This window comes from Manis pentadactyla, chromosome 11 (assembly GCF_030020395.1).
Source record: "Manis pentadactyla isolate mManPen7 chromosome 11, mManPen7.hap1, whole genome shotgun sequence".
NCBI classification, from domain to species: Eukaryota; Metazoa; Chordata; class Mammalia; order Pholidota; family Manidae; genus Manis; species Manis pentadactyla.
Genome location: NC_080029.1, coordinates 45,469,670 through 45,488,775, shown reverse-complemented (window position 1 = coordinate 45,488,775; position 19,106 = coordinate 45,469,670). Strand labels below are relative to the sequence as shown.

General features: G+C 37.2%; 1 protein-coding gene across 4 annotated transcripts in view; it reads right to left on the bottom strand.

The window, feature by feature from the left end:
- The window catches only part of GCH1 (GTP cyclohydrolase 1), a 68,502-nt gene that overhangs the window by 11,835 nt on the left and 37,561 nt on the right, over positions 1-19,106 (bottom strand). For all 4 annotated transcript variants that reach the window (XM_036918418.2, XM_036918399.2, XM_036918409.2 and 1 more), the window contains exons 2-3: positions 11,879-11,988; positions 5,082-5,137 (exon numbers count right to left, since the gene is read on the bottom strand). In XM_036918418.2, the coding sequence (XP_036774313.1) occupies positions 5,082-5,137; positions 11,879-11,988 (166 nt within the window). The remainder of the gene's footprint in view (positions 1-5,081; positions 5,138-11,878; positions 11,989-19,106) is intronic.

Below are 19,106 nucleotides of genomic sequence, written 5' to 3'. Positions count from 1 at the left end.
CTATCAGTGTAATGCTAGCCTTGAAAAATGAGTTTGGAAGTAGTCCCTCCTCTTCTATTTTTTGTAAGAGTTTGAGGAGGATTGGTATTAATTCCAAAGTACAGTTTTGTACTTCAGATTGTATATATTGATACATAGTGCTTGCATCATTATGATTTTCTATCATGTCAAAGGAATTTAAAAGAATTTTAATTTCTAAATAGCTGTTTTTAAAAGTAATTTTGTATTAATTTACTTTCTTGTTACATAATTACAATTCTTGTTTTTTTAAGTTTTAAGCTTGCCTTTTGGCCAAAATTCTACTGCACTGCTTTGTATAACCTTTTTATCCACCCAATCAAAGACTGAGAGGAAATTAGTGTTTCTACTTCTTACAGGTTCGTCAGCTTCTCTATGCACTTCAGACAGATCCTTTTTTTTTGATAAATAAAGACTCATTACCTCTTTTATTATGCAAACTTCCTCAGAATAAGAGGAACAACTTTATCCCCTTTGATAAATTGTGTCTTGATTTATATTTTTAACTTTTGTGATTTTTTTAAATAAAGGGGACATGGTTGGGTACTGGATTTAACCCCACAGACCTCTTATTTAAATAGCCTGCTTGCTGGTCTTATAACATCTGTGCTAAATCCTCTGTTTTCTCTTTTGCATTATGCTTTCCCTCCTCTTTTTTTTTTCCTCTGGTACCCAGGGAAGTAATCTGGTGACACTCTCACAGGAAGAACCCATGAGTGCTATATTTAACCCTTGCAAATTTAAAGAGTATTTTTGGTGCCTTCATATAACTTAACTTGACAAGTTTGACTCAACATCAGGATGCAAATTATCAAGTATGGCTAAAGCAAAGGGCAAAAGAGCAGCAGGAGATGGAGCCAGATCACAGTGGGACTTGTCAGCTAAGGGGAAGAGTTAGAACTTTATCTTAAAACCCATGTGGAGCTATAGAGGAGGATAGTTATCAAGTTCACATTTTGGAAAGAACATCCTGGAGGCATATAGGAGGAGATTTAAAAACCCTAAGAGATAAAAGGTGAAGAGGAGTTAAGAATTTAACATATAACCCAGGAAGAATATAAGAAAGGCCCAACCATGCAGCAGCAAAGACAGCAAGAAGGAAGGAAGCATGGCTATGGGAGCGAAGTGGGGGTGTTGCAGGGGGCCAGTGAGCAAACAACGGCAATGCATGGATTTTGCCTCACTTTTTGCCCCAGAATACATTCCAGATGGAGCAAAGATTTAAATATAAAAATAAGGCCACAGAAATAACCCAAAAAACATGAGTTTATGACTACACAGAAGTTTTAAACTTCTTAATGTAAGATACTATAAAACAAAATCAAAATACAAATGAAAATTATGTGTAGCACCTGACTTAATTGCTTTAGCATTCAGAGACCTCATACAAATCAGTAATAAAGACAAACAACCTAGGGGAAAAATTATCAAAGACTAAGAGCAGAAAGTTTCTGAAATGACTCAACCTTATTCTATTAAATAAATGAAAATTAAAACAATAAGTACCATTTTTCACTTAACAGATTGGCAAATATTGAAAAATATGATGACACCCAGTGTTGGCAAGTGTGGAGAAACACACACCCTTTATTATTAGAGTATAAATTGGTATGATTTTTTTTGGAGAACAATTAGGTAGTATCAAAAATTCAGCTAACCTAACCCAGCAAATTTTCCTCTAGTAATTTATCTTAAAGGTAGACTCAAAGTATGCAGATATATAAAACTATGCTCATTAAAGCATTTTTTTCCTTTTTTAACAATAGCTCAAACTGTAGATTATATTTAATCTTTATCAAAGACCAGTTAAATGAATTGTACTAATCAATCAAAGAAATACTATGTTGCCATTAAAAGGAACTTGAACATTTTGGGCTAAAAGATGTCCAAGAGATTTCAAGGTATTTTAGATTAAAAAACTAAAATGTTATAGGACAGAATATAGGGTATTATCTCCCTTTTTTTTGTTTTTTGTTTTGCTAGTTTTAAAGAGCTGTATGTTTTTGTTTGCTACATGAAATTGAATAGAAAATTTCCAGAAGGAAAGTGAAAAAAATCTCTGCTTTTAATTCTGGGGAATAGAAATAATAAAGAAAAGCTTTATCTTTTATTCACTCATTTGTGTTTAAGGTTAACTGGCATGTTAGTTTTATATAAGAGAGAAAGAGGAAAAAAGAATGTTCCCTTTGTAATCTAATGCCCATCCTACTTTTTAACTATCTCCCAGTTGCCCCGCCTAAATCTCTTATTTCTATCAATCAATATGCTCCCTATCCACATGAATATGCCTTGCGCCTACCCTCTTATTTGCCTTTGCTTATGCATTAACTGTAATAGAAGAGAGGACACCTCTCTTCTATTTCAAATCCTCCTCAGCCCTCTACCTCTGGGTCTCTTCAGCCATGTCAGGCCACATCCATCTGGACTTCTCTGAACTCAGAGCTCCAAACCAAGCCCTTCTGTGGCACCTGCTGCCTCATACTGCCCATCCTCCTTGAGGTCAGCGATTGTGTCCTAGTCTCTCCTGCAGCCACAGTAGCTGGAGCAGTAGGTGCTCAATAGACCACCCCAAGGTACTACAATTCTATATTCAAATTAGGTTCACTCAATTAATCTAAGGCAAGAAAACTAATATATGTTCAATGGATTTTCAGCAACAAACTAAGTTTGCTCTAGAATTCAACTAGAGTTAAACCAGATCAACTCACTTCTGGCATTTTCTTGTTATTTAAGGCTTTTCTGTTTGATATTTGACTTCCCTGGCACTGAAAGGTCATTCGTTTAAAGGTAAGCATATAACAAACTTCATATACAAGATTAAAATGAACAGTGAAGTTTTACTAAGACATTCAGTTTTATTACTCTTCATTCCCTAAATATTCCTACTTCTTATAGGGAATAATAAGCAGTTGGGTAAAAATCTTTCTTTCCATTTAGTAGATGCTATATTCAATTTTTTTTAAAACAAAATACCTGGAAGTAACACACACTCAGTTCTTTGGTTTAGCACTCCATTTTCTCCTTAAGTTTTGATCCTATAAAGACAAACCCCCATGCTAAAAATAAATTCCTTTGTTTCATGAAACCGTAATTATTTGACACCTTTTCCTTTCACTAGGAAAGGAAATAACTAAAAATTATTCCCTTCTACCACAAGTTATCATTTATTCCAAAATCCCACAGGATCACTCAAGAATCCATTTCAATAAAGTGTTACCCATGGTCTACACAGTGTGGTATTCAAGAGAACTTTGCTTACATTAACACCAAGGCCTGGTGGTCTGCAAAGCATCTTTATAATATGAAAACTATCCACTACACTCCATTCACATATGGACAGCCTGTTATAGGCATCAACAGTTGCAGGATTCCTACACAAAAAATGCATATGGGTTGGCAATCATGCTGGAACATAGGGCACCAGGGGCCTGGGCCTACAGCTAGCTATGTTTGCACAGCAAGCATGCTGATTTTTCTTAGACTGTGTATTAAAGGGTAAGAATAACCAATTTAGTAAAGACACTTTTATTCACAGTCAACATGACTTTATATATTTGGGATTAAGCTACCGGGGAGGAGTTGCTAATAGAAATTAGAGTAGGATTTATTACCCCCATTACCACCAACACCCTTTTTCAGCCACTCCCTGGCACTGCCACTGGGTAGAGATCACTGATGAGTGGCAATGTTTCCAGGTTTGTGTTAACGGCCTTATTGCAGTGAAGTAATTACAGCTATGATCTAATAGCCCTGTCTGGTGGAGAGACTGCTGAGGAGGAATGAGGTCAGAAACTGGGGGAGTTAAATGTCTCTCTTCTACATATGTTCTCATTAATCCCTAGAGGAAATGAGTGAGAAAATGTAAGTGAAAACAAAGTAAAAAGAACAGCTATGAGTGCAACTGTCGGCTTGCTGGGGTGGTTTTTACAGAATCCAACATGGAATTGGAAAATACCTGTACCACCATTTCAGGATTGTGATGAATCCCAGGTCTAAGCAGAAAAGAAGTAGGAACATCACAGCCACAGAACAGGCACTTGATCACAAAGATTAATTTACTCCAGTTTTGATATGATCACTACAACCTTAATCAGATTATCCAAATTTAGCTTGGTTTATTTTTAAAAAGGTAGGGTCAGGGAGATACTTGACCACATGTTCATTACCTATTCCTTCATTTTGTTCTTAACTCTCTCTCCACATACACACATCCCTCCCAGTATTTCCCCACCACCCAGAACTCACTAAGTCTATACAAAGACATTACAAAAAAAGGATATTTAGGGGCAATTAAATATTAGGGGCTGGGCCTAGTAGAGGTATGTGAACATGAAAGCTCAATTTGACTTAAGCTAAACACAGATGACCATACTTGTGTATCATCTGCCCTCCCTAAAACCCAAATAAAAATGGTAGCAAAGGAACTTTTTAAAAGACATGAACCCACAGGATAAAGAACAGAAAAGAAGACTGTAGCAGAAAGGAGGGAAAAAGAGTGAGCATTGTCTTGGAATAGAGCTGAGAAAGGAATGAGCTTGTGTTTGCAGAAGCAAAGAAGCCAGAAGTGAACTTCCTGGCTCTGCAGGACTCCAGGGGTATGCCAGGTACAGGGGGAGGCAGAAGTGTGACCCCAAAAGATTGTCTGATTAAACATTTGGAAACAGTGCAGTGCAGTTAGACCCTGCCCAGGTTCCTTTCCCACCCCTCAATGTTTGCTAAACCATCCTTATAGGACAGTGGCTGGACTGAAGCACCCTTGGGTCCTCTTCAGTCAGGGAAGGCTCTACAGAGAAAGACGTGAGTGAAGACTTCAAGGATGTGCCAGTGGAAGAAGCAGTGGAAGGTGGGGTAGGAGGGCAGCCATCACAGAATGAGAAGAAATGGGCATTTGAATCACAAGTCCTCTAAGTCTGTTGGTCTCAGCAACTAGAAATTTTAAGTTGCAATGTAACTTCCAAGTTAGAGCCACAATGGTAGAGAAAGAAAAGCCTAATGAGATGCTCACTGTATAGGGACAGCTCCTATAAAATCTGTTTTCCTATCCATCACACAGTCATACTTACCTTGCAAGTTTGCTGAGGCCAAGCACTTGCTTGTTAGGAAGATAACCAATATGGACCTTCAGAGGAGAGACAGAAATAATAAGCTAAGTGAAAATATAGTACTTCTCTGTGACAAAATGAAGAAATAAGGAAACACAATAAAGGTATTATGTTAATTCAACACAATGAAAATATATCTTTAAAACATCTAGTAGCTTTAAGACTTAACAGTATTTATATAAACATTCAAAAAGTTACATAAGTGCAGTAAAAGGAAAATATCTAAGAATGACTATTAATAAAGCAACAAATTTTATTTGACATATAGCCAAGGTTTCCTGCTTCAGTTAAATTCTCAGTACAGTCCTTAGTCTTTCCTCTATTGATGGGAAACATTCAATAAGTGCAAATTATCCTGTAGCAACATTAAAATGTAGCCAAGAAAGCCTCCTTTAAATAGCTGAAAGTGTAATTATAAATACTGCCGTTCCACACATCATGGTGGCCTTAAAAATCCCACACTGATGCAGAGCAAGCCCCACTGCACAGCGTCTCCACCCCTTTGTCATGCTTGGCAGCCTGCATATCTAAGCTGCACCATCTTCCTAACAGGAGAAAAAGGACACAGCTTCAGATGTGACTCAGCAAGAACCTGGATTGGAAGACCTAAGTTATTACAGGGCCTACTATAAGGAAAAGCCAATTCTATAATCTTAAAGGTACTAATTAATATCTAAAATGTAATACTTTTGAGCCAAGTATTAAGTATAAGAAAATACTATTTCTCCAAAAAGGCTAATAAAGTAATGGTCATTTTTAGATTATCAATTAACCTAATGTAAAATTATAGAGTCATTTGCATCATGCCTTGGAAGCATTTGTTGTATTTGGTCACCTATTACTATTTACTGTACACTTGAATAATTGATCTAGCAGCAATCAGTGATTTTTCATCTGTCAGTGCTATGCTTTGGGAGTTTGAGAACTCTAGCTTATCGCCTTCCTGGCCAGCAGAAGAAAGTAAAGAACACCTGAACATTAGGTACTGCAAAGAAAATTCAGTTAAAACTTTACCATAGAACCAAGGTCTTCTATACTAATCGAAATTTTATATTTATATGGACAGCTATAATTTGGTTACTGTTTATACTATTTTTGGTCTTTCTGAAGATCCTAAGTCATTTAAACATCCATTTTAGAAAATCCATACTGAATAATACATTTAAAAACAGAGTTAGCATAAACACAAACACAGAGGTAATCATGGCAGAAAGTAACAGGATATAGTGGTGAGAGGCTGAGAACAGGATCAAGCTCCTGGGTCTGACCTGAGTCAAGTCACTAACTCCCTAAATTCTCTTGGACAAGTCATGGTCTTTCTGGAGCTAGTTTTCTCAATGACAATAAAAGGAAATGAGAGCTCAAAAGTTCCCTCACTAATGAAATTCTGAGCTCTGTTGTCATAAGCCAGCATCAGTTGTGGGACTGCTAGATGGTGCCTATGGAATCCTCAGCACCCCGATGAACTGCTCTTGTCAAAATGTTTAGCTTTAATCTTTAGGGTTTAGAAAGAATCTAATTTATAGGAAATCCAGAGATTGAATGGAGCAGATCCAGAGGCAAAACACTCTATAGGACAACTGGCCTGTTCTCTTCAGTAAGGGAATGTCACTGGTGGGTGGGGGAGTTGACATGAGAGAGTGGGTAGACACTATTTTAAAATAAGGGACTAAAGAGACGTAACAACCAAATGCAGTGCAAATGAGAAGATGGGACCCTTATTTGGATTCTGGTTTAAACAAACCAACAGTAAGACAGTTGTGACAACTGGAAAATATAAATATGGGTTAGTTAATAGATGCTACTTAGAATTATTGATAATTTTGTTTATGGTAGTGCTACTGTGGGTAAGAAAAATATTATTTTGGAGATGCTTTTTAGTAATTAGGGGTGGAGGAAAATAATTCCATTCACAGTTGCATCATGAAAGACCTATACTCTGAAAACTACAAGACACTCTTAAGAGAAATTAAAGAAGATACCAATAAATGGAAACACATCCTTATTCATGGATAAGAAGAATTAATATTGTCAAAATGGCTATCCTGCCTAAAGCAATCTACAGATTCAATGCAATCCCTATCAAAATACCAACAGCATTCTTCAATGAACTAGAGCAAACAGTTCTAAAATTATTATGGAGCCACAAAAGACCCCAAATAGCCAAAGCAATCCTTATAAGGAAGAATAAAGCAGGGGGGATTATGCTCCCCAACTTCAAGCCCTACTACAAAGCCACAGTAATCAAGACAATTTGGTACTGGCACAAGAACAGGCCCATAGACCAATGGAACAGACTACAGAGCCCAGATATAAACCCAAGCATATATGGTCAATTAATATATGATAAAGGAGCCATGGATATACAATGGGGAAATGACAGCCTTTTCAACAACTGGTGTTGGCAAAACTAGACAGCTACATGCAAGAGAATGAAACTGGATTATTGTCTAACCCCTTACACAGAAGTAAACTCAAAATGGATCAAAGACCTGAATGTAAGTTATGAAACCATTCAACTCTAAGAAGCAAACATAGGCAAAAATCTCTTGAATATAAACATGAGCAACTTTTTCCTGAACGCATCTCCTCGGGCAAGGGAAACAAAATAAAAAAATGAACAAACGATACTACATCATACTGAAAAGCTTCTGTACAGCAAAGGACACCATCAGCAGAACAAAAAGGCACCCTACAGTATGGGAGAATATATTTGTAAATGACATATCCGACAAGGGGTTAACATCCAAAATATATAAAGAACTCACATGCCTCAACAGCTAAAAAGAAAATAACCTGATTAAAAAATGGGCAGAGGATATGAACAGACACTTCTCCAAAGAAGAAATTCAGATGGCCAACAGACACATGAAAAGATGCTCCACATTGCTAATCATCAGGGAAATGCAAATTAAAACCACAATGAGCCATTACCTCACACCAGTTAGGATGGCCAACATAGAAAAGACTAGGAACAACAAATGCTGTCAAGGATGCAGAGAAAGGGGAACCTTCCTACAATGCTGGTGGGAATGTAAACTAGTTCAACCATTGTGGAAAGCAATATGGAGGTTCCTCAAAAAACTAAAAATAGAAATACCATTTGACCTGAGAATTCCACTCCTAGGAATTACTCAAAGAATACAAGTTCTCAGATTCAAAAAGACACATGCACACCTATGTTTATCACAGCACTATTTACAATAGCCAAGAAATGGAAGCAACCTAAGTGTCCATCAGTAGATGAATGGATAAAGAAGATGTGGTACATACACACAATGGAATATTATTCAGCCATAGGAAAGAAACAATCCTACCAATTACAACAACATGGATAGAGCTAGAGGGTATTATGCTCAGTGAAATAAGTCAGGCAGAGAAAGACAAACACCAAATGATTTCCCTCATTTGTGGAGTATAGCAATGCAGCAGAACTGAAGGAACAAAATAGCAGCAGACTCACAGACTCCAAGAAGGGACTAGTGGTTACCAAAGGGGAGGAGTGGGGAGAGCGGATGGGGAGGGAGGGAGAAGGGGATTGTGGGGTATCATGATTGGTGCACATGGTGTGTGTGAGGTCATGAGGAAGACAGTGTAGCTCAGAGAAGACAAATAGGGACTCTGTGGCATCTTATTACACTGATGGACAGTGACTACAATGGGGTATGGGAAGAGACTTGATGATAAGGGTGAATGTAATAACCACATTATTTTTCTTGTGAAACCTTCATAAGAGTGTATATCAATGATACCTTAATAAAAAAATATTAATTAGGGATGGAGAGTTATGCTGTCTATATTTCATATTCCTTAATATGCAGAAGTATTTACTGCTAAATTTTTAGGTGTATATACAAATTAGAGTTACATTTCTAAAAAAATCCTTATCTTTTAGAGACATCCTGGAATAAACCATGGAAAAAAATAATATGATGACTAGGATTTGCTTGAAAATAATCTAATGGGGACCTATATAAAACAAGACCAGTCCTTTACTGATAACTGTTGAAGCTGGCTGTAGGAAACATAGAACTTTATTATACCAGTCTTTCTAGTCTTATATGTTTGGAACTTTCTATAATAAAGGATTTAAAAGTGAGAGATACCATTACACACACACATACCAGAATACTAAATTTAAAAAGACCAAGTTCTAATTGTAAACAAGGATATCAACTGACTGAGACTCGTATGAGAGTATATGAAGTGTAAATAGGCACAACCCCTTCAGAAATCTAAAAGCCAGTGTCTCATAAATTGAACATGGATATACCCTTTCATGCTGCAATTTCACTCCTAGGTATGTTCCTAATAGAAATGCATGCATATGTGCACCAAAAGAATGCTGATAGCAGTATTGTTTGTAATGGGGCAGCAGGGGTGGAGGTGGGGTGGCGGGTGGAAACAGAGAGAGAAAACAACAAATATCCACCAAGCACAGAATAGATAAATAAACCATGGTATATTTTTACAAAGGAAAAACAATAGTAATGAAAATAAACAAACTACAATGCAAGTAATAACACCAATGACTCTTACTATGTGGGACAAAAGAAACCAGACACAAAAGAGTACATGCTATTGATTATTTCCATTTATATACAGAAGAAAAACAAGGAAAAATAATCTATCATGTTAGAAATCCATATATTGGGGACAAGGGATGGGTTAGGGATTAACATGGGGCACAAGGTGAGCTTCCAGGATACCAGTAATGTTCTAGTTTTTGATCTGAGTTGGAAAGGAATATCTTATGATTTGTGCATTTTCTATGTTTTATTTTTATTAAAAAATGAAAAAAATACTTTAATGTTCCATATTGCTAATTATCAGGGAAATGCAAATTAAACCACAATGAGATATCACCTCATACCAGTTAGGATGTCCAACTGCAGGTCTGGGGAGAGGAAATTCTAGGGCAAAATACCTCTAAAACTGAAATCAGTCAAAGGGAGAAATAAGTTTAAAGTCCGTTTATTGCTTACAAACTGCAGTCCCCGGCCTTCTCTCTTTCCTGCTCCAGCAGAAGCAAAACTGGCCCTCCCCCTCACTTCTCAGGTACAGATAAGGCCTCTGTTGCCTGGATAATTATCCATTGATATGGAGATGAACTTCTCTCCACCCCTGAGGAATGATGCAAATGCACTAAAGCCATACTTCTTCCCACCTCTGAACGTCTATTGATACGCAGATGTACTAAAGCCAGATGAGATATTCTGGAAATATTACAATTTTACCCACACCAACATACAAAGACAAGGAATAACCAATACTGGTGAGGATGGGGAGAAAGGGGAACCCTCCTACACTGTTGATGGGAATGCAAATTAGTTCAACCATTGTGGAAAGCAATATGGAGGTTCCTCAAAAAACTAAAAATAGAAATACCATTTGACCCAGGAATTCCACTCCTAGGAATTTACCCAAAGAAAACAAGGTCCCTGATTTAAAAAGACATATGTACCCCTACATTTATTGCAGCACTATTTACAATAGCCAAGATATGGAAGCAACCTAAGTGTCTATCAGTAGATGAACGGGTAAAGAAGATGTGGTACATATACACAATGGAATACTATTCAGCCATAAGAAGAAAATAAATCCTACCATTTGCAACAACATGGATGGAGCTAGAGGGTATTATGCTCAGTGAAATAAGCCAGGTGGAGAAAGATAAATACCAAATGATTTCACTCATTTGTGAAGTATAACAAAGCAAAACTGAAGGAACAAAACAGCAGCAGACTCACAGACTCGGAGAAGGGACTAGTGGTTACCAAAGGGAAGGGGTTAGGGAGGACGGGTGGGGAGGGAGGGAGAGGGGGAATAAGGGCATTATGATTAGCACACATAAAGTAGGGGGTCACAGGGAAGACAGTGTAGCGCAGAGAAGACAAGTTATGACTCTATAGTATCTTACTACACTGATGAACAGTGACAGCAATGAGGTGTGTGTGGGGACTTGATAATATGGGTGAATGTTGTAACCATATGTTGTTCATGTGAAACCTTCATAAGACTGTATGTCAGTGATACCTTAATAAATAAATAAGATAAAATACTTTAACAAAAAAATGTGAAACATGTTAACACATTAAATTTAGGTGACTGGGTATATAGGTATTCATTAACACTATTTCCTATAAGTCTTCTGTTTGAAAATTATTAATAAAAAGCCTAAATAAAATAAAATTATGATATGGGGGAGGAAAAGAGAACCGGGCAACTCTGGATCTTAAACCCACAAGCTGTCAAACATACATTTGACTACAGCAAGCTAGATAACATTATCTAGCTTGCATTAGATTCATTTTTCCTAATACAGAAGGAGTTGGAAACAAATTAAGTTCACTAATCCTATAACCTCTGCCACAAGAAATTCTGAAATCATTACTGCTCATGTCATATTATACAAAAGTATATCTTGGGTCAAACATTACTTAGTCAAAACAAAGGGCAGAGGATTTCAGAGCCTGCAGCAGATACCTAGAAAAAAAAAGATGCAACCTTAATCTCATTATTTTAACCTATTAACATGGTATTTACTACAAACACTTGCCCTGAGGGTCTTCTGCCACTTTGTTTTGTTTTGTTAATTTCAAGCTATTAGACTGATAAAGAGTAAATGTTTATGTGTGATTCTAAATATCTAGGATATTAGGAATTAGCAGATGATAATTGTAAATGTAAGTATCCTAATTTTAAAACTTTTATTGTGCATTTTTAAATTGTTAGGAAACAACAAGAGAAAACCTTACCTTTCCAACAAATGGAACTAGATGATGTTCGCACATGGAAAACATATCTATGTCCTTCACAATAACCATTTCATCATGATCTTCATCAAATATAGCATCATTTAGGACATCTGAAATCAGACCATTGCTTTAGTAACATTTCAGTTTCGTAGAAAGATGCAGAGTAGAAAAGCTAACAATCTCTACTGGTAAATAATAAAAACTGACAGTCTAAATAAGAAAGAATGTTAATCCTACTAACATATTAAGGGAATGAAAATTAAAAGTTGCATTTCTCTTTAAATGAGGGGAGAAATCCCCATGATATAGTTACATTAAAAATGCAAGATTACAAATTTATTTGCAGCATGAGAGAGGGAAAGAGAAATGGAGAAATTATACAAGACAAGAGTGGCTATTTCCAGGGGTAGAAATGGGCTGCTTTCACTTTCCTCCTTACGTTTTCTTGTACCTAACGCTTTCTCTATAGATGTTCATCTCTGAAAAAAAAATTAATCGTCAGACTTCAGACCTGAGGTCACATTCAGACACACATAAAGTTGACCTCTGTTATAAACCCTCCAAATAATTTTCTACCTATAGAATTTTCTAGTTATTATATGCAAGCATCAGACTTACTCAGAAAAGTTGCCTTCCTCCCTTCTTAAAAAAATAAATGTTACGGTTTTTATATGTATGCCTGTCCAGGTTGGCTTTGGGTGATGAGCAGTGTCCTGTTTAAGCTGTGGACTCTGGGACATATGACCAGGCATACAACAGACATTTAGAAACAAAAACGCTTTATATTTAAAATTGCACTGATACATGGACAGCTTGCAGACTAGATATATTCAAGGCACCTAGCTGTGTGATTTCAAGGATCTAGGGATACCTATCTGTATAGTGTGATGAGACAGAGAATGGAGGAGGTAAACAGAGCTTTGCAACCACCTCCAGCTATTTCCTCTCAGAAAGGAAGCTGGCAGGTGAGTCACAGGGAAGATGTGATAATGTCCACCCACACAGCCTGACCTTCAGTGGCTCCATAGCTACTAGAATATAGGGTCACAGTTATTGAGTCATCACTTAACCACAGTTATCCCCTGAGTCAGGCTATTCAGAGACATGTTTGGCTGTGTAGTAGGAAAGTCATTAGTGTGGTCAACAAAAGTGAACATGTGGGTTTAGATACATACAGATAAACATGACCCCCTGGTAGGGAGAAAGCTAAGTGCCATTCTTTAAGTAAACATCCCTTCTCCAAAAGCATTTTTCTATTGTGAATACTCTGTCCTAACCTTCAGTCATATTTCTGAAAGAAAAAGTCCAAAAATAGATCCTTAGTTAGTGCTCCCCAAAGTATACTGGATTTCTTCAACATTTTAATGTAGTATTGTTGCCATGTATAGCACAAAGAATCTTCTTGAAAGTAAAAATGAACAAAAAAATTATTTCTTAAAGAAAAAGCAAAAGAGAACTGTCAAATGTAGGACCCATTCATTCATACTGGCAAAGAATGACAGCATCCCTTTTCTAAGCTCTGAGTACAATTACGTGGCACATGTTAAAAGCTGGCCCTGGAGTTAGGCTAAGTTAGCATCTGGCCCCATCATTAACTAGTTGTTCGACCTTGGGCAAGGCACTCTATGCCCCAACTTCTCAGCTGTAAAATGGGCATGAAAAAGTACCTATTTTTTTCAGGGGGATCCTGAGGGTTAAATGAGACAATCTACATGTGGTTAGAACTATGCAGGTGGTGTAAGCAGTAGTTTTTATTATTGCTATTGTTGTAATTAAGATAGAGGGAATTGCCGAACTATGTGTCCCATGCACAATGCTGTAGATCAGGAGTTAAAAAGCAATAATTCGCTTCTAAGAAACTGACTAGAGAAAAGGATAACTAGTAACTTTACAGGAGAAAAACCTTGCAGACACAATCTTAACCAGTGATCAAGGTTAACTTGAATTAAGTTAACACCACCTTAACCAGTAATAAGCCATATTGATACCATGTAGCTCCTGATATAATACAATGAAAAAAGCATATCACCTCTGTGAAAGTCTTCCCAAAAATCTATAACTGCAGTCAAATCACCAAATTGAAGGACATTATACAAAATACCTAAACAAATGCTCTTTGAAAAGACATGAAAGATTGAGGAACTGTCACAGACTGACAAAATGCAATGGAAAAACTAAAATCTGAATAAAGTCTGTAGTTTATTTAGTAATATTGTACCAATATTAATTTCTTAAGTATTGATAATTGTATCATGGCCGTGTCTCAGAAAAGGGTACAGAGACTCTCTGTACTATCTTTGTAATTCTTCCACAAGACCAAAATTATTTCAAAATTAAAACTTTTCTAAAAAGCAATTAGGACAATGTCTGTCAACTGGAATGTACAGACAATGGAGCATTACTCAGCAATAAAAGGAAATAGTTATGGGTACATGTACTAACATGGCTGCATCTCTGAAGAACTATACTAACTGTAAGAAGTTACAAACATACACACACAAAAATTATGTATGGAATTCTGGGAAAGACAAACATAGTGAGAGAAAGCAGACAGTTTACTGGGGACTAAATAGGTGGGAAATTGACTGCAAAAGGGTAGGAAGAAACTTTTTTGGGTGATAAACAGTCTATAACTTCATTGTACTGGTGGCTATACAACTGTATATATTTGTCAAAACTCAAATTGTACACATAAAGTTGGTGACTTACTGAATTTAAGTTGCACTTTAATAGAGCTAACTTTAAAAAATAACCTTTAGATTTTTATGTAATTTGTTATTTAGTGTTGACTTTGAAATCATACAAATGTCTTACATACTCAAAATTAAACTAAGAAGAAAAAAATTAGTGACCTTCATATATTTTATTGCTTTGTGTGTAATGGAACACTAATTAGTTGCCTATATCTCATTTCATTAAAATGAACCCAGACTATAAACTCAACCTAGCCAACTTCAATAATGAAGTTTCTCTACTATATTTATTTATGTTTTGCTCCAACATATCTGAAAGCTACCATCTGTAGCTAATAAGAACAAAACACGATCACAGATTGTTTTAATTTCCTGCCTGTTATCAGCAGCAAGAAGGTAACCCTGGAAACAAGGATTTATGGCATTCTATTTCCTACCGTTGGTCATAATCAACAAAGGAAAACCAAAGCAGCCTCCAGAGTTAGAGGTCTGTCTATAACAATGCCACACAAAAAAGTATGGAAGTATACCTCTCATGTCACTAGTGATTAAGCAATGACAACAAATAATCCTGCTGGAACAGCCAACCCTCATGTATGTAGTCCCTTCCTGAAAGTACAGTAAGGCAGGCCCACAACACAACCCCAGGTTATACAGCCTATCTAAACATCCTTTAAAGCAGAGGTTCTCAGACTCCCCAGTGGGCTAATTAAAACACAGATCACTGGATCCCAACCCCATAGTTTCTGATTTAGTAGGTCTGAGTGGGCCTGAGAATTTGCATTTCTAACAGGTTCCTAGAAGATGCAAATGCTCCTGGTCTCGGAACTACACTTTGAGAGACCCTGTTTTGAAGTATTCCATGTTTTGTGCTCCTACATAGTCTTCACACCTTCAATTTGCTCCAACTCAAACATAATATATATTTAAAAACACAGACCTTTTACTGCTGGAATAAAAGGGGGGAAAAAGATAAAAGGAACTCCTTGGAGATCCCCCCCACAAAAGGAAATTTCTATCTAATGAAGTTTCTTTTGAATGAGTGGCAATAGGAATTAACACTATCATGATGTTTGGTGACCAGCATCAAAATTAGAGAGATCACTGGGGAAGACAGAATTTCACACCTGATGCATCTTCCTGGAGAATAGCATTAAAAGACCATGTAAGAAGGCTCAGAATACTGACATGCACTGATCCCAAGAGATAGGAAACAGAGAACAGGATCTGCCTATGGTTTTAGAATTGAGAGAACAAAACACAGAGAGAGGCCTAAAAAGGCACTGAGCCTCTTTGCTCTTGACTGGAATTAAATCAGTTTAAGGGGCTAACAAAGATAAGCCTACTCAGATTTATGGGAGAAAGGTACAAATCACTGACCCAAACCCTTTAACATCAGAGCTGCCTCTATCAGCATACACTATTTATTTCATAGCACCTCCTGGTACTACTGTTGTGTATGCTAATTTCTCCAAACTTTGAAGCTAAGCATTGTAGCTTAAAGCTTTGGAGTTTCCACACAGGGCCCTGCATACCATGCATGGAGCCAGAATTAAACAGTTTCCATTTTATCCAATTAATATGTCAGTCTTTACCCTGTGATTTACTTCCTTAAAATAGACTTTGAAGAAAGGACTCCAAAGAAACTCATGTGACCAAGGGAATATAAAAATTCATTTTGTAGCATTATTGGTAATATCAAATATTTGGAATTTAAATGTGCATCAGGAGAACAATAGCACAGTTTGAGTAGAGTCATATCCATGACCCAGCAGTGAAAGTGAGTGAATCTGAGCTGCATTTATAATCCCTGAAACAATGTCCAAGGAAAACAGCAATATGAGTAGCAGTAGCAGGTATATCCAGCATGATCCATTTAAATGAAGTAGAAACAATACTACACATTGTCTGCACTACACATAAAATAAAAGTATAAAAATAGGCATGAGATAGTAATACACTCATAGACACTGAGAAGGGATTACTGGTTACCAAAAGTAAGGGGTTGGGTGGGAGGGGAAGGGGATAAAGGGGCACAATAATTCACAATCACAATATAAGTTGGCCACAGGGATGGTCATACAGCATGGAGGATATAGCCAATGATTCTGTAACATCTTACTATGGTGATAGATAGTAACTGCACCAGAGAGGGTGAGGATTTAATAATATGGGTAACTGCTGAACCACTGTGTTTTATACTTAAAACCAATATAAGATTATAATATCAACTATGCTTCAATTAAAAAAAAGAAAAAGACCCACCTATATGCTGCCTGCAAGAGACTCATTTCAGACCTAAAGACATACATAGACTGAAAGTGAAGAGATGGAAAAAGATATCTCATTCAAATAATAGAGATAAAAAAGCAGGGGATACAGTACTTGTATCAGACAAAATAGACTTCAAACAAAGAAAGTAACAATAAACAAAGAATGACATTACATAACGATAAACTGATCAGTCCAACAAGAGGATATAACCATTATAAATATATATGTACTAACTTAAGAGCACCTAAACATATAAAAAACATACTAACAGAACTAAAGGGAGAAACAGACTTCAACTCAATCATATTAGGGAACTTTAACACACCACTTACATCAATGGACAGATCAACCAGACAGAAAAAATTAATAAGGAAACAGAGGTGCTGAACAACACCCTAGATCAGATGTACTTAACAGATATACACAGAACATTCCACCCCAAAGCAGCAGGATATGCTTTTTCTCAAGTGCACCTGGAATATTCTCCAGAATAGATCACATATTAGGACACAAAAAGTGCCTCAATAAATTCTAAAAGAATAAATTCAAAAAGATTGAAATTGTATCAAGCATCTTTTCAGGTCACAATGGTATGAAACTAGAAATAAATTACACCAAGAAAACAAAAAAACCTCACAAAACACATGGAAGCCAAACAACATGCATCTAAATAATCAATGGATCAATGAACAAATCAAAGAAATCAAGCAATACATGGAGAAAAGTGAAAACAAAAATACATCAGTTCAAAATATGTGGGACGCCACAAAAGTGGTTCTGAGAGGGAAGTACCCAGCAATACAGGCTGACCTCAGGAAAGAGGAACAATCCCAAATGAGCAGTCTAAACTCACAACTAAAGAAACTAGGAAAAAGAAGAACAAATGAAACCCAAAGTTAGTAGGAGAGACATGATAAAGATCAGAGCAGAAATAAATAAAATAGAAAAGAACAAAATAGAAAAAAAATCAATGAAACCAAGAACTGGTTCTTTTGAGAAGATGAACAAAATAGACAAACCCCTAGCCAGACTTTCAAGAAAAAAAGAGAAAGGACACAAATAAACACAGTCAGAAACATAAAAGGAATGGTTACAACTGACACCACAGAAATACAAAGAATTATTAGGGAATTCTATGAAAACTTATATGCCAATAAATTGGACAACATAGAAGAAAGGGACAAATTCCTAGAAAAATACAACCTTCCGTGACAGACCCAGGAAGAAACAGAAAGTCAGAACATACTAATTACCAGTAAAAAAATTGAAATGGTAATCCAAAAACTCCCCCAAAATGAAAGTCCAGAACCTTATGGCTTCACAGGTGAAATCTAACAAACATTTAATACCCATCTTCTTAAAGTATTCCAAAAAGTAGAAGAGGGAATACTTCCAAACTCATTCTATGAGGCCAGCATCACTCTAATACCAAAACCAGACAAAGACACCACAAAGAAAGAAAATTATAGACCAATATTGCTGATGAACATAGATACAAAAATCCTCAACAAAGATTTTGGGAAGATGGTGGCATGAGTAGAAATCCCCTCCCAAAACCATATATATTTCTGAAAATACAACAAATACAACTATGCCTAAAAGAGAGACCAGATGATACGGTACAACAGCCAGGCTACATCTACATCTGCGAGAACTCAGCATCTCACGAAGGGGGTAAGATATAATCTGCGGACCGGCAGGACTCAAGTGCAACCCCCACCCCAGCTCACTGGCAGGAGGAAATGTCGGAGCAGGGAGGGAGTGGAAGCACAGGACTGCTAAATAACCAGCTCTAGTAATCCACACCAGGAGCGCAGACACACATTGCATGGTGTGCTGGATATTAGGGAAACGGAAAAGCAAACTCTGTGAGCGGGTCCCTGCAGCCAGCTTCCCTGGGACAAATGAAAACCAAGTGCTTTTTGAAACTCCTAAAGGGACAGGGGCTTCACAGCTAGATGGAATCATCCTGGCACAATCAGCCCAGAAGCTGGGAATCCCAGGGAACTTCAGGCACCCTAAACCCCTGGGTGGCAATGCAGCCCTGAAGTGCCTCACAGAGATAAACAGCCTGCCATTCATTTCCCCTCCCATGCGGCCCTGGAAGAGCAGCCTGGGTGCAACAGGGCCCACAGCAGCCACCCAGAATCGCCTCCCAGTGCGCAGCTGCCAGGGCCAGATCCAAAAGCTGCCACCAGCGAGCAGCTGCCTGGCGCACACAGAGGAAGCCAGGGCAAGGTGCAAAGGGGCGCCATTCCCGC